The 24,404-nt window shown below is 46.7% G+C and overlaps 1 protein-coding gene and 1 long non-coding RNA gene across 2 annotated transcripts; one reads left to right on the forward strand and one right to left on the reverse strand.

Moving 5' to 3' along the window:
* Nucleotides 1-1,898: 1,898 nt before the first annotated feature.
* On the reverse strand, nucleotides 1,899-19,871 carry NIT2 (nitrilase family member 2). The gene is made up of 10 exons (XM_070582085.1): nucleotides 19,709-19,871; nucleotides 12,785-12,903; nucleotides 11,064-11,184; nucleotides 9,951-10,039; nucleotides 8,441-8,534; nucleotides 7,865-7,939; nucleotides 6,693-6,771; nucleotides 6,116-6,214; nucleotides 3,887-3,942; nucleotides 1,899-3,534 (listed from the first exon to the last, which is right to left on the reverse strand). Exons 1-10 carry the CDS (start codon nucleotides 19,734-19,736, stop codon nucleotides 3,443-3,445), a joined length of 852 nt encoding a protein of 283 aa, XP_070438186.1. The 5' UTR covers nucleotides 19,737-19,871; the 3' UTR covers nucleotides 1,899-3,442.
* Nucleotides 19,872-20,165: 294 nt separating this feature from the next.
* LOC139076928 (uncharacterized) lies at nucleotides 20,166-23,177 on the forward strand. The gene is made up of 2 exons (XR_011528996.1): nucleotides 20,166-20,428; nucleotides 21,637-23,177. It is a non-coding gene; the product is annotated as an uncharacterized lncRNA (long non-coding RNA).
* The last annotated feature ends 1,227 nt before the right edge of the window (nucleotides 23,178-24,404 follow it).

The raw sequence follows: 24,404 nt of genomic DNA on the forward strand, positions 1-24,404 counted from the left end.
TCCCGGTACATAGTTGTATATTCTTCATTGTGGGTCCTTCTAGTTGTGGCATGTGGGACGCTGCCTCAGCGTGGTTTGGTGAGCAGTGCCATGTCCACGCCCAGGGTTCGAACCAACTAAACACTGGGCCGCCTGCAGCGGAGTGCGCGAACTTAACCACTCAGCCACAGGGCCAGCCCCAGATTTGCATTATCTTTACACTAAAACTAACAAACATGGCTGGGAGACATTAAAGAAGGCCTAAATAACTGAGGAGATATCTCATTCATGGGTCAGTGGTTCAATATGGTTAAGATGTCAGTTTTCCACCAAACTGCTCCACAGATTCAATGCAATCCCAATCAAAATCCCAGCAGGCTTTTTTTTCGGTAGAAATTTACAACCTGATTCTGAAATTTGTATGGAAATACCAAATACCAAGGACTTAGAATAGTCAAACAATTTTGAAAAAGAAGTTGGAGGATTAATACTACCTAACTTTGAGAGTTATTATAAAGCTACAGTAATCAACACAGTAAGTTACTGGTGTAAAGATAGACTAATAGATCGATGAAACTAGAGAGTCCAGAAGTAGATTGAGATACATGCGGCCAATTCACTTTCAATAAAGGTGCCAAGGCAATTCAATGGCAATAGAATAATGTGTTCAAGAAAAAGTGCTGGGAACAACTGAATAGCCATAGGCAAGAAAAAGGAATCTCGACTCTTACCTCATACCATAAACAAAAAATTAACAATTCAAAATGGGTCATAGACCTAAATATAAGAGATAAAACTATAAAACTTCCACTGAAACATAGGGTATGTTCCAAAAGAAAACCTAAGATAAAGTCAGTGACTTTGGGTTTGGCAATTGCTTAAATGCAACATTAAAAAGATGAACTTCAAAAAAGAAAAAGCAAGGGGCTGGCCCCGTGGCCGAGTGGTTAAGTTTGGGCGCTCCGCTGCAGGCGGCCCAGTGTTTCGTTGGTTCGAATCCTGGGCGCGGACATAGCACTGCTCATCAAGCCACGCTGAGGCAGCATCCCACATGCCACAACTAGAAGGACCCACAACGAAGAATATACAACTATGTACTGGGGGGCTTTGGGGAGAAAAAGGAAAAAATAAAATCTTTAAAAAAAAAAAAAAGAAAAAGCAATTAATTGGCCTTCATGAAAATTTATAACTTTTTTTTGAGGAAGATTAGCCCTGAGCTAACATCTGCTAATCCTCCTCTTTTTGCTGAGGAAGATTAGCCCTGAGCCAACATCCATGCCCATCTTCCTCTACTTTATATGTGGGACGCCTGCTACAGCACGGCTTGACAAGTAGTGCATAGGTCCACACCCGGGATCCAGACCGGCAAACCCCAGGCTGTTGAGCAGAACGTGTGAACTTAACCACTGCACCACCGGACCAGCCCTGAAAATTTATAACTTTTGCTGTTTAAACAATACTTTTAAGAAAATGAAAAGACATTTTTTTCCTCAGACCTGGAGAATATATTTATAAAACATAATACCTAACAAAAGACTTTTATTTGGAGTATATGAAGAATTCTTATTAATCAATAAGAGGATAAATAACCCCATAAAATACAGGGAAAAGATAGGAATAGACACTCCACCACAGAAGATACACAGATAGCAAAGAGGCACATGAAAAGATGCTCAGCATTAGTCATTAGGAAAATACAAATTAAAACCATAATGCAATAACATTATGTGCACATTAAAATGGCTAAATTAAGACTCATCACGCCAGGTGCAGGATGTGGAGCAAATGGGACTCTGATAGACAGCTCGTAGCTCAGTGAAATGGCACAAGCACTTTGGAAAACAGCTTGGCAGTGAGATACACATACAACCCCACCACTCTCCTAGATACTGACTCAAGAGAAATGAACAACTTGTACAAAATGTTTCCAGCAGCTTTATTTGTAATAGCCAAAAACTGGAAACAACCCAGATGTCTTGAGAACGGGTAATTTATGGTGTATCCATACAGTGGACTGTTATTCAGCAATAGAAAAGGAATGAATTACTGATGCACACACGTGGATCAATCTCCAGATTAATTATGAGTGAAAGCAGACAGACAAAAAAGTACATACACAGTATGATTCCATTTTAAGGTAATTCTAGAAAATTCAAACTAATCCATAGTGACAAAGCCGACTAATGATTGCCTGCGGATGAGAGGAGTAGCTAGGGGGTTATAGAAGAGCAGCAAATTTGGGGGTGAGGTGGGTATGTTCATTATCGCGATTGCAGCGGGTTCATGGATGTATACCTCTGTCAGACTTGACCAAATTGTACACAATTTTAAAAAGCCCTTTGCCTTTTTCACTCTCGTACTCTTCTGAGGACATGATGTCATCATTCTTACAGTTACTGAATGTGTGCTCATGTATTCTTTTGTTTTAAAATTGTTTTATTTTCCAGTATGGGAACTGTCTCTACATACAGTGATGTGTCAGAGCAGACTGCACCAGCTCATGAGAGCTGACTGCATCTGAGCGCTCAGTTTAGAGGTGTCACATTGACGGCCTGAATTTGGCCATGGTGTAAGTATTTACACCATGGAAGTTGGCAAATGCTACTACAAAATCAGGGCTTTTTCTCCGACAGCTGGTTGTTAAACGTTTACCAGCCCAACACTAGCCATAACATACATAAATTAAAGCTCATTAGAATTCTTGATTTTTAATTGTGCAAAAGGAATCTGAGAAGCACCAGGCTGAAATCTGCTTTTATCAAGCTAGAAATGTTACTAGGGAGAAAAGCAAACAGAAAGCTTTCCAGACACTCATCCTATCAGGAAACCTGCAGAGACTCATCTTCCGTTGCCTGGAGCAAACGCCGCACTGGGCTCTCTGTGGAAACGTCTTTCCCCTCGACCAGGGGCGTCTGGGTTGCACTGTCAGCTCCCTGAATTTGAAGAGCCCAAAGGCTGCTAGGAAGAGTGGGGCTGCCACCTCCGCTGGCAAACACCAACAACCCACCACCCTGCTCCCATAGCCACTCGGAGCAGAGCGTGAGGTACTGCTCGAGAAGGAGCAGCCCCAGGCCCAGGTTTCTGTGTGATGGACTCCAGTAGTGAGACGAGAGGCTCGGGACAGATACATTCATAGCCAGTGAATCGACCACCAGGACACCAAGATCGGAACTTCCATCAACTGCTCTGAGGCAACTTAGGTACAGAAGGAGGTTTAGAGCCATCCCTGGCTCCCCTGCTCTTCAATGCCAGCCTGAGCCCTTTTGGACTATTTAACACGGTGTGGAGATGTCAGTGTGCTGACGCTCCGTCATCTCAATGGAGAGCTCCCAGGAAGGGAAAAGGCTGAAATTAAAACAAAAAACAAACAAACAAAAACGACTCCATTAAAGAATTCAGCAGGGAGTTGATTATGTTGCAGAAACACATCTTCTTGTTTCATGACGCGTTGGAAATGTAAACCTTAGGGCTTCTTCGCCTCCACTGCATAGAGGTCTAATCGCTTCTGGCTAAAAATAGGGATTTGCTGGCGTATTTCAGCCAACTTCTTCAGGTCTGCAAAAACAAGAAAGTGCACTATTAATAAGATGTAACTCCCCACTAACCAAGGGGATTTCTTCCCCCAAACAGTATAAAAACAATCAGAGCGTGAGCAAGAAACTCGGCAACACAGGCCCTGTCTAGAGGCACAGACGCTGGGTGCTGCCCCCCGAGCATCTCAAGCCAAACCAAGAAAACTCGAGCTGAGCTCCGGCCCCCAGGGCTTGGCCAGAGAACCAAGGATAAGTGAGGAGGGGCATACAGGAGCCCCTCCAGGTGACAGGGGCCTCCAGGTGACAGACAGCCACACAGTCTGGCCTGAGAGCAACAGGGACACCCGAGACCTGAACTGCCGGGCAAACCTCACCGATGTCCGAGTACACGATCATCTCTTCAGTGCCAGCCGTGGCGAGGACCTCCCCCCTGAAAAAGATGCAGGAGCACGTGAGCAGGCTCACTGACATCCGCTGACGCTCAATCTCTCTCTGTTTCTCCTCCCCATCCCACAGGCCAAGGGGGAGGGAATCTGAGATTTAACACAAGAAGGTAGGGGTACAGATTCCTGCTCTACCATTTGAGTAGCTGTGTGGCCTCGTGGCAGGTCATTTGGAGTCTCCATTTCCTCGTCTGTAAAGTGGAAACAAGAGCTCCATGAGGACTCAGTGAGGCAATTATGGAGTATGTTTTGTAAACTGCAGATTGCTGGGAAATGGTAATTATTCTATGAAATGAACATTCGGGAATGGAGCCGACTGTGACCAACATCCTGTCCCCTCGTGAGTGCAGGTCAGCACGGCGCCTTCACAAGGTAGCCTGCCTCTGCTTCCTCATGGCCCCCGGGGCTGCTGCTCCACCCCCGGCACAGTGAGGCTGGGCCTGGGCAGGGCCCGGATCCGCGTGGATCTCTGGTCTGGTGCCTCTGATCTCTGGATTCTGGTGTTCATGGGTTTTGGTTTTTGATGGAAAGGTTTCAATTTGCTGGCCTGGGTAGAAGTGGCAGGAGCCACCGGCAGCCCCGCTGGCAGGAGCCCCAGACTCACAAACAGCAACACTGCTTCATAAATCCAGGGACAGCTGTCTGGAAAAGCGTTTCCAGAGCTGAGTCTCTTGGCCCACACAGGGCTTCAAAAACATATCTAATGAAATGAAATTTCTTCAAAGCCCAAAAGGAAGTCATCTGACAGAACAAACAACTGACATAATAACTGGTTCTCCTGACCAGAGGGCCACAAACAAATTTTTGGCACAAATGAGCTACAAACACCATCATTAATGCCACTTAACTGAATTCTTTTCTATTTCTTCCACATTTGCTCTAGCATCCAAAGATCTATGTTAATCCCAGGAACCCATGCCAACAGTGATCAGAGCCAGCGGACCCCCAACCCCACAGATGGAATTCTGGAAAGGAAGAAATAAAGGTAAACCTTGTACAACTACTTCACGTCAGAAGCAGCCTGCTTGATCGGCAGCAGGTTCATCAGGAGAATTAGTGTGGAGCAGAGCTACCCAAAGGCCAGGAAGTCTGTCACCAACACCTGGGCAGAGGAACTTGAACAAAGCTGGAGAACATTTTCAGGCCAACTTAATCCTTCCAGGCTTCCACTGCCCAGGTCCTAACGTGCAGGGGCTCCCTGAGATCGCTCCCTGGTCACATCTGCCTCCCCATCACACGCTTTAAGCTTTGGGTACTATAAAGTCAGAAGGGAGAAACTGGAGGGACCCCACACTGATAGTCAGCCCTCTTGGCCCTGTTACTGGTATATTTATCCTGAAACTGTAGACATACACATCAGTGAGCGTGTGTGTGTGAGTGTGTGTGTGATCACACAGATGTTTGAGAAGGAGCATGAAATAAATCCAAGTCCTGAAGCCAGAAGTCCCAGATCCCAACAGCAGTTCCAGCCCCTTGATCCTGTGAGTGCCAATCCCACTATCCATAAACTGGACTTAGCACAGAGAGTCAAACTGAGGCGCTGTGTGATGATGCTATGCACTATAGAGACGCGGACCACGAGATCTGTGTATTAGTGTGTGACATCTGTTGAGCTGGGCAGCCTTTCTTGCCGGTTCCACTGAGTAAAAAGATGCTTTGCCCTCTCCTGTAGCCTCTGAGTAATGAAATGCTTCAGCCTTTCTCTTAATGGAGCCCATCCTCTCCCCTCCTGTAATTGTTATGCAGGAAGCAAAATCCTCACCCTGTAACTCACTCCTGCCCTAGGGCCAGTCACCCAGTCTAAATTTTTACCAAAAGCCCAGAGTTTTGGAGCTTCTTCTACCAACCCCCCCCCCCCCCCCCCCCCCCCCCCCGTCACTGCTGCCTTGTCTCCCAACATGATCCTAATCTGACTGACAATGCAAGCCCCTCAGAAACTCAGCACGGGGGGCCAGGCACTCAGCCAGGAGAACAGGACCAGTTCTTTCTCACAGGGTTCTCAAGTGAAGCTTCTCTCACAGAGAGGGAGGCCTGGCAGACACGTGGGGATGTGTGGGGGGGTGGGGGGAAGGGCAGGGCTGCTCAGGACCAGACCCCCACCTGCCCAGGCGTCATCTCTCTTGAGCTCCCAGTGAGCCTGTCCTTGCTTAGCCAACTCACCAAGGGGTCACAACGGTGCTGTGTCCCCAGGCAACATAGGAGGCTTTGTCATCCCGGGCAGGAGATGCCGTGGCCACATACACCTGATTATCAACAGCCCTGCAGTCAACAGACAGAGAAGAGGTCAGCTATACATTGTGGATCTGCAACCTTTTTCTATCCTCAATTCACAGCTCCTTCTTTTAAAAGGAGGACAGGACAGGCTGGCTCAGATATGCAAGGACCCCTAGAGCCATGGAACCCTCTCTTCAAACAGTATTTTACTGCAGAGGCCAGTTCTCAGCTGGGGCGTGTGCCAGTATCTGGAGACCTTTTTGACTGTCACAATTAGGGGGTTGCTACTGGCATCTAGTGGGGAGAGGCCAGGGATGCTGCTAAACATCCTACAATGCACAGGACAGGCCCAACAAAGAATTATCTAGTCCCAATGTCAATACTGCCACAGTTGAGAGACCTGGCCTGAGCCAACCTGTAACATGCACTCCATCTCAGGAGGGCTAGTCCTCCCACCAAACCAGAAATCCTCCCACAAAGGAACACTGAGATGCTTGAAGGCATGCTTGAGGTGCTCTCTTACCTGCCTCGCTGAAGGAGCTCCCAGTGGGCTGGTCCAGTGATCAAATTAAAAGCTCCAGGATATACCAACAGCTGGCAGCCTTGGGGAGAGAAAGGCCAAAGAACGGTGGGTGCAGGTGGGCACCCGACCACCCTAGTGCCTCCCTGCATTCCTTAACCAGGAGGACCAAACCCAACCTTCCCAAGCACACGGAGACATCAGCCAAGTCAGACAGGGTCAGCAGCATTAAGTTATGGCTCTGAATTCCTTTAGAGACACACATGAGACACAGAGACCCACAAGAAAAGTATTGACAACCGAAAACACAACATGTGACTTTGCCTAAACAAAGTGGAAAACTGTCAGTCGAATTTCTCTCAGCACCATATGGCCAGCTCCGCATGGCCAAGGACCATGTTCTGTAATGTTCTCCACTGAAACGAGGGGCAGAACAGGTGCTCTAATGTGTAGTGATAAGACTCAACAGACTCTGCTGACCCAGAGCCCATGCACCTCCACCTTCGGCCGAGCAGACGGACTGTCTGCAGCCACTTCATTCTGTTAAGTGAAGTCGAATTGGAGTCAGAGTGGCTTCAGCAGCTGGTAGGGATGCTAATATTTGTTGAGCACTATATGAGGAGCTTTATAAATTCTCTCTCCTTAATCCTCACACCATTCCTGTGAGAAAACTGAGATCCACAATGCTCCACAGATTAAATAATTTACCCAAAGGACCGTGCAATTAAGGGGAAGTAGTAGGAACCAGAACCCAGGTCTCACTTGACCTGGTGCTCTTCCAGGACGGTAGGCCACTTCTTCTCTGGACCAAAATGTCACTGACTATATTTCTACTGCACCCAGCACCTAGGACTACTGAGTGGAGAAATCCATGAGCACAGACCACATCTTCATTTCCACTGGGCTCCAACCGACTCTTTCCAAACACAGTAGCAGGAAGGGCTTCCAGGACAGAACAGATGCTCAGCAGCCTGAGGAGCCTGGCTCCTGCCCTAGCTGCACGGTGTTCAATCACAACCTCTGAGAAGCCATGCTGTCCATACCCAGCAAATGTCTGAGAAGCCAGACGCAGGGAGAGACTAAGACCTCAGTTTTTCTGACTAAAGGCTCCCTCTACCCACAAGGACCAGCCCAGAATCAACCCTCCCAGCAGCTATACAACACAGCCCCCTCACCTCTCTGTGCGTAGATCTGTGCAAGCTCTGCAAAGCGGAGGTCGTAGCAGATGCCCAGGCCCACTCTGCAGTAAGCTGTTTTCCAAACAAAAAGTGCAGACGTGAGAAGTTCACCTCCTGCAGCACGGTGTGGGAAAGGCGCCACGACCTTATGCTCACAAACAGTGACAGGGAGACATTAACACAGGGCCCGTGGACAGTGAAAACATATAAGCTATTCCTGCTGGGATTTCACCACAAAAAGACTTCATTTACGTCAGCAGAGTAGAGACAAGAACTTCGTCCTAACTGAATGCTTGTTATCTAAGTGGGAGGTGTTCAGTCCTGGCCTTAGGTACACTCTGGAAGCTGGCATGCTAACAGGGCTGTGACTGATGGAGAGCAAAGTCACGTCGCACCCTGAGTTCTCCATTCAGCTGCCCTTTCTAGATCTCTGACCATCCCCTGCCCTTCTCACTCTGGTCTTTTCACCAGGTTATGTAAAGATGTTGGGGAGGGACATAAGAGAAAAACAAAGGAATACCTGATCGTCTTCTACTGGGACTGTTACAAGAGGTGAATTTATATGGTACGTACGAGTATCAAATGTGGAGAAACTATCACCAGGACTCAGTGTTTTAGATTCTTGAAAGGTAATTTTCCCAGGAACATCAATGTCAAACAGATGGAGCTGCATCACAAACAAAGGGTTTGGTTACCTCTTTTCGAGCAGGTTCACGGCAGTAATAACAAACACCTTTCCATGGCCAGAATGGGGGTGCTCTAAGATCAACTGTACAAACAGCACCCCCATCCAGCCCACAACCCACCCACCAGCTGACCAACATCTTACCACAATGAATCCTAACACAGGAAACAAGAAATGATGCTAGGGACTTTATGACCCTTCGTTTCTAGGCAGTGAGCAAACCAATGCCTACGTTTCTTACGGGAAGCAATTAATGTGCTGCTTTTTACTCAATATAAACGCTAAATGAAGACTACTCAGAATCAGAACAAACTGACACGTCGACAGGAGAGGTAGAGAGTGGGTGAGTGACTAAAAATAGGTAAAATTTTGCAAACCAAATTTAGCAATATATAAAAAGAATAACACATCACTTCCAAATTGGATTTATTCAAGGAAAGCAAGTGTGCTTTAACACTAGAAAATCAGTCAATGTAATTTACCACACTAAGCAAATAAAGGAGAAAAGTCATATGGTCATCTGAAGAGGTGCATAATGAGCATTCTTATTCAAAAAACAAAACAAAAAAAGAAAACTCTTCTAGGAAGGGAGCTCCGTTAATCTGATAAAGAGTATCTGTAAAAAAACCTAAAGAAATATTGTAATTAATGGTGAAACACTAAAAGCCTTCTATTGAGATCAGGAACAAGACAAAGACACTTGCCATTCAACCTATTCCAGAGGTCCCGGAACAAGGGAAAAGAAAGGAATAAAAAGTACAACAATTAGAAAGAAAAAAAGCAAATCTGTCATTATTCTCAAACGATATAATTGTGAACCTAGAAAATCTACAGACGAGTTAGTAGAATTAATGACTGAGTTTAACAAGGTTACTATTACAAGGTCAATATTTTAAAAATTAGTTGTTCTTCTATATACCAGCAAGAACAGAAAATGAAAGGCCGCCAAAACACGTCAATTAGAAATAAATCTAGCAAACGAAATATAAGACTATACACACAAAACTATAAAAACAATTTGAGAGAAATTAAAGCCTAAAAAATGCAAGGATGTACACCATATTCATGGACTGGAAAACTCAATACTGAAAACACACACTTCAAAGAGTGGGGGTAACAGCTCGGTCCTGGCTCCTCTCCTGGGAATGGCAGAGTGGTCCTATCAGACCAGCTTTCCCCCAGATACCTGTGAACTCTGGACAAAAGCAGCAGCACTGGGGAACTGAAAATAGGAGATTAGAAAAAGATGTACCATACAAATAACAATACCAACAGCCAGGAATAGGCATCTGTGCCAACAAGTCAGATGCCTGCTGTGTGTACAATATGATGAGAGGGACTACGGGGCTTCATGGCAAATTCTCAAGTGGCAACAAGACTTCCACATTCCAAACTTACCTTTCTGTGCTTTACCAATAAAGCGCCATCAGGCCCAAACACAGCACAGGTGTTATATAATTTCCCAGCATCCTCTTCAGGAATGGAACCTTTCATTGAGAGGAGAGACACACAGGCACAGAAAACATTCTGAATAAAGCACTCTTCTATGATAAGTGGACAAAGACTGGATAAACTGTCACTTGGGTCCAACAATAGAGTTGACTATCTTCAAAGGTTTATCTAATCATGGTTTTTTCTTCTTGAACATGAGTTTTCAGAGAGAAGCTCTCGAGTGTAGATGAAATATAATTAGGTCAGATGCCAAAGACAGGTTTCAAAAGTAACCAAACTGTTTCTGAACTCAGCTTTGATCTGGAGCAACACTTCATCTGTAACAGCGGAGCAGCCCAGGGAACTCACTCTCGCTCAACTTCAGTTCAGTAGGTCCTGCCACAGGACTGTCCCGAAGGCCACATGCCTTCCAGCACCGAGTGCAACCCTGCGGCTGGCTCTGCCTCTTCTTGCTCTGCCTGCTGTCCTCCACCTCTTCTCCGTTTCCCATTCCTACTATCTCCCTCTTAAAGTCTCTCAAACAGAAATAGTCTTGTTTGCTATATTTACTAGAGTGTTACTGTACTTATTTTTCACTTAAGCAAACAGAACATTTTAAAATTTATTTCAAAACCAAAACAACGCTCTCTTGATGTGAGTGGCCCCTTTATGAAGGAAAATTTCTTAATCTGTTTTAGGCATAATGGCAGACGTTCAGATAGGGTTTTTCTTTCACCTTTCCACCTGCCCCTGGGCTCCCCCTCCTTCTCCAGGGAAATTCCTAGCATCAGTGTGGTGTGTTCCTTCTACAAGATTCACTCTGTCTTACATACAGAACTACAGATAAAAATATAAACCTTTCGTGTGGGGAATTAATCTGAATGAGAGAACCTGCACACATCACATTGAACTTCCTCTTTGTCCACGTAACAGTGTTTTTTGAAGATCCTTCCACATTACTACATACAGACTTACCTCCTTGTTTTCAGTGGCTAATTTGTTTCCCATTTAAATGTAACAACAAAAATTATTTGGATTTTTTCATGTTAAGGCCATTGTACCTTGTGGGCAGGAAGTTACCTCCAATGAGATATATGCTGCACTCCTTTGCTACTTCAGAAAGCTTCTGTGTGGATTCACCAGGAATTTTCTCCGCATATTGAGGAAAATAGTTCGTGCCATATGGAGAATTAAAGCATTCCTAGAATAATGTTGGCAAAGGAAGGGAAAAGAACACTAAAACACCCAACCTGTTTTAAAGTTCTGCTCTAAGAAGACATAGCTGCTTCTTCTAGCTCTGCTCTCAAAGGGACACAACACAGCTCATACGAAAGACACTGACCTCCCCGGGCTAAAGAGCCTGTGGGCACAGGCAGGACTCTGCAGCTGGCTCGGCAGAGGACACAGGTCACGTGTGCTCTCTCAGATCCCGGTCACTTCAGCAGAGGCCAGTCCTGCCTCTCCCTCGAGTCTGCAGAGAACTAGGAGTTCCCAGCCTCGGGCCCCCAGGCCCCACTACAGCTGGGCTAACTCACACCACTTTGGGGTTAGGATGCACCCATAGGCTCAAAGGTATATTAATAACTCTGTAAAGCAATAAAGCCTGTGTTTCAAAAAGTACGGAAGCTTTGAAAGCCACAGAAAGTAAAATGCTTCCTCATCTGTAAAATGAGCTACTTCTATGCTCCCTTCCAGCACTATCGTTCTGATCCTGTGAAATCTCTCATTCCCCAAGACCTGTCTGTCTTCAATAGCTCTCTGAGAAAAGCAAAAACTAATAGACTTCAACTCTAAGTCCTTGTTTCCCATGTATTGAGGTTGCCTGTGCACCTGGCACTGAGCCAGCAGACTCAAGCCGAGGATCAGCAGCTCACACAAGGCCTATCAGAAGGCGCACGCACAGCATTCACGTGCTTTCACCCCCGGCCTTTGGACTCTGACCCCCAACAACTTATTCCACAAGACACATGATCAGGGTCCAAGTACGGGAGAGTCCCGTGACTGGAGCCGTGAGGAGGACAGGATTCATTACGACCTCAGCTCCCCTGTTAAAGATCCCTACTCACTGGCCACTGTGACGGTCTGGAGCCTAAACTACAAGGTAGCCCCAAACACCCTCCAGTCAACCTCAGCAGGGTTTGCAAAGGGCTGCCTCCTCCCCACAGTGGGAGGGGTAGGGTCGGGGGGTCTGTGTGGAATCCACCACCAACCCCAGTGGCCTCTGCCAGGAGAAGACGCCAGCAGACATATGCCCTGACCCAAGCACGACTCGAACCGTACCCAGTGACAGACAAATGGGATGTGGCCTTCAGCTGGTTCTGCTCTGAAGGAAATTACCTAGGAAAGAGAAGCACAGTCCACCCAACTCACCACGGTCTACCACTTTGAGGAAGGTACTACAAGCTTCCCAAATGTCTCTGACAATCTTCAGTTTTCAACAATTTTTTGAAAACGTTGGGGGCTTAGCACTAAAATCACTATGTCCTGGTCCTGTAAAGACTTAATTCTACAAGGAAAGAAAGTGAGTAGCCGAGGCACTGAGGATTTCTGCTTCAGGTAAGTCCCTCAGCCTATGAGGACTCTGAACAGAACAGATGATCTTGAAGTTAAAGACCTGTAATAAGGCCAGCATATCCTATCACAGAAACCCTGGCTAGGGTCACCTTCCAGACAAACATGGGACAGTCCTGGGGTCCCAAAGGACCTTGCTGGATCCAGACACAAGAGGACAACCAGCACTAGCAGACACTATCCTGCTGGGTCAACAGCTCCCACAAAGGGCTGACTGCCTCCATACTTACTGGCAGACAAACTATTTTGGCTCCTTGTGCTGCCGCCTCCCGGACAAGGCCACAAGCTCGAGTGAGGTTATCTGATTTGACGGAAGAAACTTGAAGTTGGATGAGGGCCAAGCGGAAAGCTGAGGACGAAGATAAAAGAACACAGCTGTCAAGAAATCTGAATCAGATGGAGCAGCAGTTCTCAACTGGACGGCAACTTTGCCCCCCAGGACATCTGGCAATGTCTGGAGACAGTTTTGATTGTCATGCCTGGTGGGGTGCTACCGGCATCTAGTGGGCAAAGGCAGCGATACTGCTAAACATGCCTCAAGGCACAGGGCAGACCCCACAACAAAGAATTATCCAGTCCAAAACGCCCACACTGCTGAGGCTGAGAAACCTTGAGATAGAGCAACATCCACAGGCAAAGCGCCATAGGAACTAACCCGAACGTCTTTCAAGTTAACATGATAATAAATAATCTTTGGTAAATAAAAATTTATTTAGGGACTGGCCTGTTGGCGTAGCAGTTAAGTTCACACACTCTGCTTCAGCGGCCCACGGTTCACTGGTTCAGATCCTGGGCACAGACCTACAGACAGCTTATCAAGCCATGCTGTGGCAGGCGTCCCACACATAACATAGAGGGAGATGGGCACAGATGTTAGCTCAGGGCCACTCTTCCTCAGCAAAAAGAGGAAGATTGGCAGCAGAGGTTAGCTCAGGGCTAATCTTCCTCAAAAAAAAAAAGTAGAAAAAGTTCGTTTAAGTTTGTTGGTTTGATTAAAATAGGCATGTCTTTATAGTTATCAACTTTGGATATGATGCAGATGTGCAGTCTGGGTTTACTAGTCAAATAAGCTCATGGTATCCCCATTACAAATTTGTCAGCAAAATAATAGCTTAGAATAACTGATTTTGTCTGATGTGTCAAAGCCTTTATAGGCAATCTAAATAATTAGTGTGACAAGTAATTTTCCCATACTGAGGTATATGGGGTAAATATTCAGGTTCAAAACTGATTCCACTTGAACTAAAGAAGCCTGACTTATGGCCTATCAAATGCATTGTACTCCTGCTTAACCATTAAAGTAAAGAATGCACTCTCTTAAGATAAGAGGGCAGACTTCCCCTCATAGCCCTATTGGTAATGCCAGGATTAGTCCCTTTCCCAACATCAGGGTCGTGTTGACCTGCTAATTTGCAACTAAAAACCTCTTTGAAATTTTGATGAAAATGTATCCTGGGCGTGTTTAATGTATGTTCTTTGTTCTAAAGAGATATAAGACTGCTGAAAACCATGCTTCTCCGGAATGCTTTCTAAGGCCTTCTTGGGTTATAATCCTCATTCTGGCTCAAGGAAAACTCATGTTATTTCTCTTATCTGTAGAATGGTTATTGGTTATTTTGCATTGACAAAAGTAATATGTTTCTAGAAATTATAAAAAGCATTTGTGAGTTTGCCAAGTCACCGAATGCTAAGTAAAGGACAGTTCAAAGGGCCTGCTTTTTAGTTTTCATTAAAAATTAAGGTCTGTAAGGGTTAAGAATTCCAATTAATATATGTAATTAAAACTACTAAAAATTTAATAAGGAAAACATCTTTGTATTCAAAGAAAATAAGATATATGTTTTCAGTAAACAAGGTATAAAGAATGGAAGTATTTTTGTTTTAATAAGAAAAATAAATTTGTCCTAAAGTATTAGGAAGAGGAAAAAAAAAAAAGGAAGGCATGGGACAAATTCTGAATGTAAAAAGAAAGTGATAGAAGGCTGATGGAAGTATAACCCTGAGTTTTGTGCATGGTCAAGCTGGCTAAGATTGAAATGAATTTAATTAAGGAGTCTTGATGTAAAATGTAGGCTGGTGCAAAAACTAGAATGTGGCTTTCTCTCTAAAAAGATAATTTTCTTGAACTTTTGGTCTGCTCTTGATAAAGAGGTTATAAAAGGTTTTTCTTTACCTTTGAGTAAGTCTACCTAAATGACAGAAAATCCATATTTTGTTAAAATAACTTTCTATGTTCAAAGACAATGAGCTCTATTAAGGTTTTTCTGTTTCTGTCGTCATTTTGATTGAATGGATAACAGCACTGTTCCCTATTTGACCAAGTGTTTTTAAACTTTTTGACTTTTTTAGGGGTGAATCTCTCCTAAAATTGAAGTCCTTCTTTTGACTTAAAAAAAGGAAACTTTGAGAAGTTCCAATCAGCCCTGGGACTTCTCAAAGAAACTGTTCTCTCTTTCTCTAAAGAGGAAGATATTAAACTAATTAGACTTACTTGGTATGTTAAATTATATGGCAAGCATTGTCAAATAAATGATGATAAACCTTCTTAGGTGGTATTATGTGGGTAAATGTTATTGATATAAACATTTTAAAAATTATATGACATTCCAGGGCCTGCCCAGTGGCGCAGCGGTTAAGTGCGCACATTCCACTTCTCATTGGCCCAGAGTTCGCTGGTTCGGATCCCAGGTGCAGACATGGCACCGCTTGGCAAAAGCCATGCTGTGGTTGGCGTCCCACATATAAAAAGTAGAGGAAGATGGGCTTGGATTTTAGCTCAGGGCCAGTCTTCCTCAGCAAAAAGAGGAGGACTGGCAGTAGTTAGCTCAGGTGTAATCTTCCTCAAAAAAAAAAATTATATGACATTCCTAAAATTCTGGTATGTCCTGTTTGTCAGCCATAATTATAGTTATTATCTTGAAGTGTTGTGTGTCATAGAAATAGTCAAGTTTCTTTGTCAATTGCACTTTTTGAGTCTTTTGTCATTTGCAGTTGTCATTTTACTTTGATGTTTTTACAGATGCATTTCATCTTCAGAGAGATTCATGGAAAAGACTCTGACACTTACTCTAGAATACAAGTTTCTGATAAACTTTCAGATCATAAAACTGAACTGGGTGTAAAAAAAATTACAGAAATCTAACGGAAAAACTGAGTTCATGAAACTGCTAACAGAAGATTTAATGAACTCTTTTTCTTTTTTCTCTCAAGCTAACTATGACTTAGAAAAATTTGGTAAATTATACCCTTGAAAGCAGAATTGAAACATTTATCTTTTTTCCCCTACCTGATCCCTCCAGAATTTGGAAACTCTTCGTGAGAGAATATTGCTATTTTCATGGCAATGTATTTATTTGTATAAGTTCAATAAAAATATGTTCTCCTTATAACAGGACACAACTGGAAACACTGGTTATATTGCCAAAGCTTTGACTGGAATGTCATATTTGAGAGAAACATGCATAAACTCAGATATGACCAGACAGCTTTTGAGGAATAAAGGTCGACTTTATGAAATAAAGTCACTTGGAAATATTGGCCTGGTACCTTGTTTACACGGTTCCCAGCAACTTTACCAGGTGGGTAAAGAAGGTGACTTCTTTGGCAGGTGCAGGGAACCTCAAGGATATTTTAGGGAACCTCAAGAGAAGAGGGGAATTCATTCAAATCTATAGGTACTGCAGGCAGATCCTGATGACAGGTCCTTGGCTTTGCCTGGCCGGGCCTTGAGAGGCCTTTGAAGATCAATCTGAGATTCCCTATAAAAAGTTTCAGCAAAGCAGAGTTAAAAGAACCTATACGATCAATGGCTATTTGCTGCACTTATGTAAATAATTGGACCAAGTTTTATTGAAACTAGACTTATTTTGCCAACTAGTTAGTCTTAATTTGGGTATCATTTCTAAAAAAAAATGAGGGTGATTTTAGAGAGAAAAATTATGTTTCAGTAGAAACTAACACACAATTGTGGGTATTAGATTCTAGTTCTATTCATTGTCTTTGAGATTTTGGTTTTCTACCTGTAAACTGGACTGGATCTTAAATTCTAGTTTCCTCAAATATCTAGCTACAAATATTCAAACTTACTAGCCAGAGATGTAATATATTGGAGGTATTAGGGACCACAGAGAACCAGCAGTTTATTAAACCTTTAATCTACAAATTAGGTGAAAACAGTGAACCCGTTCCTTTCTATATGTGCCAGAATGCCCTAATCCTTTGCTGGGTAGGGACCTGCTGCATAAATTATTCCATTTATTTGAAAGGGGACCAATTGGAGGTAAATGTCCCCTCAGCCTTTGGTCACCAGATAATTATGTTCCTGAAAAAAGGGACTGAGTCAAAAGGTTTAAAGGCAAACTTAATGGAATTATTAAAGGTAAATCCTTGAGTTTGGGCCCAAGAAAGAGTGGGACACGCATCCAAGCGAACCCGGTAATTGTCAAATTAAAACCTGGGCACACATGCCCAAATGTTAAACAATATCCTCTCAGACAGGATGCCCTAAATGGTATGCCCCTCATTGTAAAGAACTTCATTAATCAAGGCCTCATCAGGCCATGCCAATCAGCATGCAACACTCCAACCCTCCCAGTCAAAAAGCCAGTGGGAGGTACAGGAAGGCAGAAGTACAGGAGAAGAGAACAACTAGAGTACACCCTTCAGGTAGGGTAAACAGTGAAGGCATTCACAGCATATGGCAACCAAGTCCTGCCTGGCCCCATGGATCTGGCCCTCCATCCCTTCCAGCCTGGTGATTTGGTAGACCTAAAAACATGGAATACTGGGAGCCCACAGGACTAGTCCTTCCTAAGTGGAACAGGCCTTATCTGGTGATTCTAACCACTCACTCTGTCCTAAAATTACAGGGAGTCACCCCTCAGGTGCGTCATACTCAAGTCAAGAGAGACCCTGAACCAGAAGACTTGGTAACTCCAAGCCATCCTGACTTTCCCTATGAGCCCCTCTTAGGCCTGAAGCTCTTACTCTGGAGACATAAAGATGAGTCCTTGGTGGGCTGGCTTCCTACCCTGTGGAGGTGTTGGGACTCCTTCTGTCATCTCTCATAACTATACTTATCCTCACCCTGACCTGTGCCTCCCTGAAAGGCCTATACCTACAGCACCGCTAGGCTATGTGGAATGGGGCCCAACAGACTCTCCCAGCCTGACTTGGTTTCTATCACGTTTCTGAGGCCTCTGGTGGCTATTCTGCTTCTTCTATTCTTTGGGCCTTGCATCCTAAACTGTCTGGTTTCCTTTGTTAGCAAAAGACTAATTAAATTCCAAATGGTATTAACCAGGGATCTCAGAGGTTGAGAGACCAACCGGATGACAAGCAAACATATCTAAAACTTGCTAGGGATAAGTTCTCCTCCTCTCTGGGCCCCTATGCCGATGCCCTCATCAGCTGGAAGAGCTTAGGGAACACAGATCTTCATCCATTGCCGCTCAAGGAGGAGGAGCAAGACATAATCAGAGGAGGGATCTCATCACCCTGGGAAGTCCTTAACATATCTTCCAAGTTTAATGCTTTGTTTTTAAGTTGTGATTGCTTATAGGAACCAAAGCAAAACAATATCACGTGGCCAACCAGCAGAACCAGTCCCTACCGGTCCAAACCAGAAAGGTCCAAGATGGAATGGGCTGCCATGTGCAAAAGGAAACGTGTGCAAGGGAAGAGGTGTGCATGCCCCAAATGCCCCCACCCGGAGCTACGACCTGGAGACCCTCCCCTTCACATCCTATAAGATCCCTGCTCACCTTCCCCTCAGGGAGGCATTTTAGAGCAGGAGCGCTGCCTCCTCCATTCACTGATCAATGAATAACGTCTCTGCCCTGCTATGCCAAACCCCTTCTCCTTGTATTGGCGTGGGCGGCTCAGGGCAAAAGCACCCACTTGCAGGTCACCGGTCCCTTGGGGCTCTGTAAAGGGATAAAGCAGGACGGCCACCCGGTTGGTTTGTTTGGGGTGAGTGACGGGGAAGTCACGTAACTTGAAAACACTCCTCCAGGGGTCAGATGACCCCATCAGAAACCGCGGTTCTCAAGGCCAGCAGCCTGTCGTGCTCCGCCTCTGCAGACCCCACTCCTGCCCAGAGCGGGGTGCGGAAGGACTGCCCCACCCCATCCCGACACTCCTGCAGCGCGACCTGCTCTGCGCCCCGGCGCACTTCCACCCTCCTCACCACCTCGGGGGCCGCGGGGACCTGGGGAGGGCAGTTCATATCCACTTTACAGGACAGGAAACGGGTGCAGAGCCCATCCTTGCTGGCTGGGCCAGGCTACGACTGAATAATCCCGGTCTCCCGACCCCGAGACCAGAGCACGCAGTGCCTCTCGGGAGGGAACCCGGCAGAGGCCTGGGGGCGCACGGGCCTGGACCCCGGCCCTGGGCCGTCCAGGATGGGCCGTGTAACGGTAACCCTGAGCTGGGAGCTCGGCGTCCGGATGCGGACAGCTTGCCAGGGTTTCCTTCAGGACAAGAGGGCGTCCCGGGGGTGGGGGTAGGGAGCGGGGAGCATGGTAACCAGCCCTCTTCCCACAGCGCGAGTCCGAGACGCACAGTTCCACTTTCACGGGACAGGGCCCAAACCATAAATAACCAGCGTCGATGCCTTTGCAAAACCCAGGTTCAAAGACAGATTCAAGGCGAAGAGAGCGACAGCAACCGCGCCGGAGGGTCCCGCTTCTGGCTCAAACTAAGTCCGCGAGGCCGGGGGCGGGGCTGTCGCACCTGGAGCGGCAGTGCCTGCCTGCCTGGCCGAGGCTTCGCGCCAAGCGCAGCCGGCCGGGCCGGGCCGGGCTGGAGGGACGGAACCCGCACTACAAAGGCGCACCGCCCCCTCCTCCCGCGCAGGGACCGGGGCAGGAGGCCGGGACCACCGGCCGCACCGCCTCGCCCGGAGGCCCCCGAAGCCCGCAATCCCCGGGAGGGCGCCGGGCCGCGTTCCACGGCCCCTCCCCGCCGCCCGAGCGCCGCGGACACCCGCGACACTGCGGACACTGGGGACACCCGGACCCCACGTCAGGGAATGAAGGCTACGCAGGCGGCGGGGACACGGCGCGGAGGAGAGCTGATCCGGCGAGGGCCTCCGCCCGGCGCCGCATCCGCGGCCACCCCTCCGACGCCAGCTCGGCTGCCCCGCCACTTACTAGCCATGACTCTCCCGGCAAGCGCCATGCGCCGCGCGCAGCCCAGGTCTCCTGGCCGAGCCCGCGAAAGCGAGAGGGGCCGGGCGCGTCGGAGGAGGGGCTGGGCAGAGCGGCGCGTCGGAGGAGGGGCGGGGCAGAGCGACGCGTCGGAGGAGGGGCGGAGCCAGGCGGCACGTCGGAGGAGGGGCGGGGCGAGCAGAGAGTCGGAGGGGCGGGGCAGAGCGGCGCGTCGGTGGAGGGGCGGGGCAGAGCGGCGCGTCGGTGGAGGGGCGGGGCAGAGCGGCGCGTCGGTGGAGGGGCGGGGCCAGGCGGCGCGTCGGAGGAGGGGCGGGGCCAGGCGGCGCGTCGGAGGATGGGCGGGGCCAGGCGGCGCGTCGGAGGACGGGCGGCCGGCCAGGCGGCTCGTCGGGGGAGGGGCGGGGCCAGGCGGCGCGTCGGGGGAGGGGCGGGGCAGAGTGGCCGGCCGGGGGAGGGGCGGGACTAGACGTCCGAGGCTCCGCGCGCGCCCCGCCCTTGGGCCCGCGGGCTGCTTGGAGAGAGTCCGTTCTAGCGCGTCTCAAACTCTTATTAATCGCCCGGTGTCTGCGCTAGGATGGATCAACGGGAAACGGGTAATTCCAACACAATCCGGAGACAGGAATGCCCCCAGAAGCAAAGGGACAAAGAGGGGCGGCCTAAATCAGGGTGGTGCGCTCGTCAGTGTTTAACACCCGGCCTCTGGTAAGCAGCAGCAGGACAGCCCGTGTCGCTGGTTGGATCACCTGTGGCCGGGGGTGATGCCACGTGCTGACTGCCTAGGTCTCTTTAAACCTGTGTGACGGGGATGGAATTTTCCAGGTCTATCAAGACGTCAGTGGGGTCCGATTACAAGGCTGTTATGTAATGGGGGAGAGGAGAAGAGAAACTGAGGGTTCAAACAACATCCTCAACAGCACTTCAGTCCTCTAATATGCTGAAATCTGTTTGCTAATATTGTTTAGGATTTTTGCATTTATTAGTCAGAATTGCTTTTTGCTTTTTGTGTTTTGTGTGTTTGTGCTTTTTGTCAAGTTTGGGGATCAAAAATCATCAAATAAAAGCTTGCTATCCCTTTTAATGCTCTGGAATAGTTTAGATTGTGTTGAGATGGATCCTAGTTTTTTAAAGGACTATAAAACATGTTTAGGACAATTAGAGACATTTAAATATGAACTGGATATTGGATGCTTTAGTGAATTTTGTGTGATAATGGTATTGTAATTATGCTAGACAACAGCTTTCTTCTGAGGAGTTGCATGCTGCATTATTTAAGGGTGAAGTGTCAGATGTCTAACTGACTTGAAAATCGTCAGCAAAAAGAAAATATGTGCTGAGCCAGCCCTGATGGCCTAGCGTTTAAAGTTCTGCGTGCTCTGCTTTGGCAGCGTGGGTTCGGTTCCTGGGTACAGAGCCACACCACTCATCTGTCAGTAGCCACGATATGGCTGCCACTCACGTGAAAGAACTAGGACTTACAACTAGAATATACAACTATGCACTGGGGCTTTGGGGAGGAAAAAAAAGAGAGAGAGGAAGATTGGCAACAGATATTAGCTCAGGGTGAATCTTTCCCAGCAAAAAAAAAAAATGTGCTTATATAGAGATAGAGCAAATATGGCAAAATGTTAATTATTAAATCTGGGAGGAGGATATGTAGCTGTTCAAGGTACTAGTTAAGGCTTTTTAAAGTTTTGAATTTTATAACATTTCCAACAAAAAGTTGCGGGGGAAATACATAGCAATTAGGGGGTTTTTGCGGCTTTAACAGACCAACTGGACCTGGCTTTGTAGCAGGAGGATCTTTGATAACTTTTTAATTTGTGCTATGCTTATTAGCCTATTGAGGATCCTGAGTCCATATTGTCTGCTTACAGTCTGTTAAAAAAAAAAAAATCACCCATTTCATCTAGATTTGCAAGTTTATTGGCAGACCAGTGTATCTAACATGGCTGGACGTGTTACTGGAACATCCAGGTGGAGATGCCCAGCGGGCAGTTGGACATGAGGAAGCCTCAAGCTCATACCTCCAGGCTGGAGATTGATGAGGAGTCTTCAGCAGTTTACACAAGATGAGGCTCTGAACGTGGATACTGACACGCGAGTGACTGAAAGCACAGGCAGAAGAGGGGCCTGTGGGGCCTGGAAAGGAGCCATCCCAGAGACAGGGGAACCAGGAGAGGGCCGTGGAGACCAAGAGCCTGTGGACTTGTTCCCTCCAACACCTGCAGGGAGGCTGCTGGCCTGGATACAGGTTTCTAGACAAGGGAAAGGTAATAGAAATGAAAACTATGTTTTTGAGCTTTCTGGGCATGATGGAAAAGCTAGTCACTGGGTTCCAGTTCCAGCTCTGCCACTAATTTGATGTTAATACCTAGGGCAAATCACCTCACTCTCAGGACCTTTTCATCAGCTGTAACATAAAAGGACCTACAGGCAAGAGGAGGGGAGAGAGGCTGGAGGACTGAGTCCGTGCAGCCCTCCCTGCCCCCTCCACTCCCTGCCCCTCAACCGCAGCAGCTCTGCCTTCCTGTTGCCATGTTCCCTTTCACCTCACATTGGAAAAGTAGCCAGAGCATAAACTACTAAACTAAATGGATCTCTGAAGCCCACCTAAAAATCTGGTATTGCCACCATGTCCCCCAGCTTTAATGACCATCTCCAGGCTGGCAGTGGTCAGATTTCTGTTTTCAGTCGAGAGGAGTACTCCAGCATCTCCAGCTGCCTGTAAGCCGTCTCTATTTACATGTCTTGACATCAGGTCAAACTCAACTGTCTGAAACTAAATTTATCGTCCCTAAAAGAGCTCCTCTGCCTAGCTTCCCTCTTTTACTCATAGGCACCCCATTTATGCCAGTTTCCAATTCTCCTTGCTCCCCAGCTCCTCCCTCTCCAAATCTGTCACCTCTATGTCTTTCAAGTCTTTTATCCCCCTCCTCTGCCTAGGGACAGGGCCCTTCCACTCTCCTGAAGTACCCCTCGATTGCTGCCTCTCTTTTTCTCCCCATGCCCACCGTCCATGACAAGGCCTGCCTTATTTGGGTGAAACTGCCATAGGCAACTCTTAACTGGCCTCTCCATCAGCAGCTTATCCTCCAAGCACTCCGCCTGAGTGTTAGGGGAGTTAGTCTGGGGGACAGGAGTTCAAGTTTGGGAGTGAGGTAGATACACAAACGACTATGTGGGGATCAGAATTGGCCACCCCAAAATGTGTCTCTGTGGCTTATTTTTAAGGACAAAAGACTGAAACTGTGACCTTCCCTCTTACTGCCTAAAAGATTTTAAGGTAAAAGGCTTGAGCTCTCTCGCGTCACTTTCCCCAACATCCTCCTATGTCTTTAGCTTAAGATGGTATTTAAGGTGGTGGCTTCAGCCATTTTGGCAAGTTACTCAGTTTTCCTGGGTTTCCCCCATGTATACACGTTATTAAATTTTGTTTGATTTTCTCCTGTTATTCTGTCTCATGTCAATTTAATTCTTAGACCAGCCAGAAGGACCTAGAGGGGAGAGGAATTGTCTTTCTCCCCTACAACTAATAGTAGTCAGAGATGAGGGGTTGAAAATCAGGAGGAAGAACTGGAATCGTCTGCACGAGAATAAGAGCAGAAACTCTTTAACAGTGGATGAGATCCTACAAGGAGAATGCGTGACACTGCAAAAGACAAAGGAGCAGACTTGAGAATTACCGTATTGGGTTTAGAGCCTTGCATACAGAGGGAGTCCCAGGGGATATGCACGCGCACGTGTGTGAAAACACACACCACACACATAGATACATATAATTGTTTCCAAATTTCTGATGAAGTTGTCTACAAATCAGAAGAACTGAGTTCGAAACTTTGCCCCATCACCTAAGGCCATGTGACTTTGGGCAAATTTATTTAACATAAGGATAGCAATGTAATATAGCTACATGGGCTAGAAAGGTCTGTGGAGTGAAGCTGGCAACTCAAAGAGAAAAAAGTACAGTGAATTGAAACAGGCCCCTGGCTCTGGCCTCCTGTTTCCAGGCCAGCATCCAGCAAAGAAGTCAGGTGTAGCGTAGCACCTATGACCATGCACTCTGGAATTAGATTGTTCTTAAATCCTGGCTCTACCACTGATTTGCTGTATGATCTTATTCTCTCCATGCCTTTATTTCTCCATCTGTAATATGGAGATAATAGCACACATATAACATTGTTGGGAGAATCACAAAACATTATAAGTGCTTGGAAGCTACTTGGCACTGAGTAACAACTCCATAAATTTTTTTTTTTTTTACGATTGGCCCTGAGCCAACATCTGTTGCCAGTCTTTTTTTTTTCTTCTTCTTCTCCCCAAAGTCCCCCAGTATGTAGTTGTACATTCTAGTTGTAGATTCTTCTAGGTGAGCTATGTGGGACACCACCTTAATGTGGCTTGACAAGCAGTGCTAGGTCTGCACCCAGGATCTGAACTGGCAAAACCCTGGGCCACCAAAGCAGAGCATGCAAACTTAACCAGTTGGCCACGGGGCTGGCCCCAATTCCATAAATATTACCCATTAGAAACCAAACATCCAAATAATACAAAAATCCCCTAATTTTTAAATGTTTCCACTTATCCAAATGTCAGAAATTGTGTGGGCCATGCAAAATGTCGTATTCAGCCTTAAGCGGCCAGTTTGCAACCTCTCCTATTCTTGTTTTCATTCATTTGT

The sequence above is a fragment of the Equus przewalskii genome, chromosome 18 (genome assembly GCF_037783145.1).
Source record: "Equus przewalskii isolate Varuska chromosome 18, EquPr2, whole genome shotgun sequence".
In the NCBI taxonomy this organism is placed as follows: domain Eukaryota; kingdom Metazoa; phylum Chordata; class Mammalia; order Perissodactyla; family Equidae; genus Equus; species Equus przewalskii.

What these genes read in the sequence shown, in the direction of transcription:
- NIT2 (XM_070582085.1), bottom strand. Translation starts at nt 19,736, where the DNA reads ATGGCGCTTGCCGGGAGAGTCATGGCTA. An exon ending in ACAGATCTACGCACAGAGAG is followed by an intron (nt 6,772 to 7,864) that starts GTGAGGGGGCTG and finishes TCTCTCCCCAAG; the next exon opens with GCTGCCAGCTGTTGGTATAT. An exon ending in AGCACCGTTGTGACCCCTTG is followed by an intron (nt 3,943 to 6,115) that starts GTGAGTTGGCTA and finishes CATCTTTTTCAG; the next exon opens with GGGGGAGGTCCTCGCCACGG.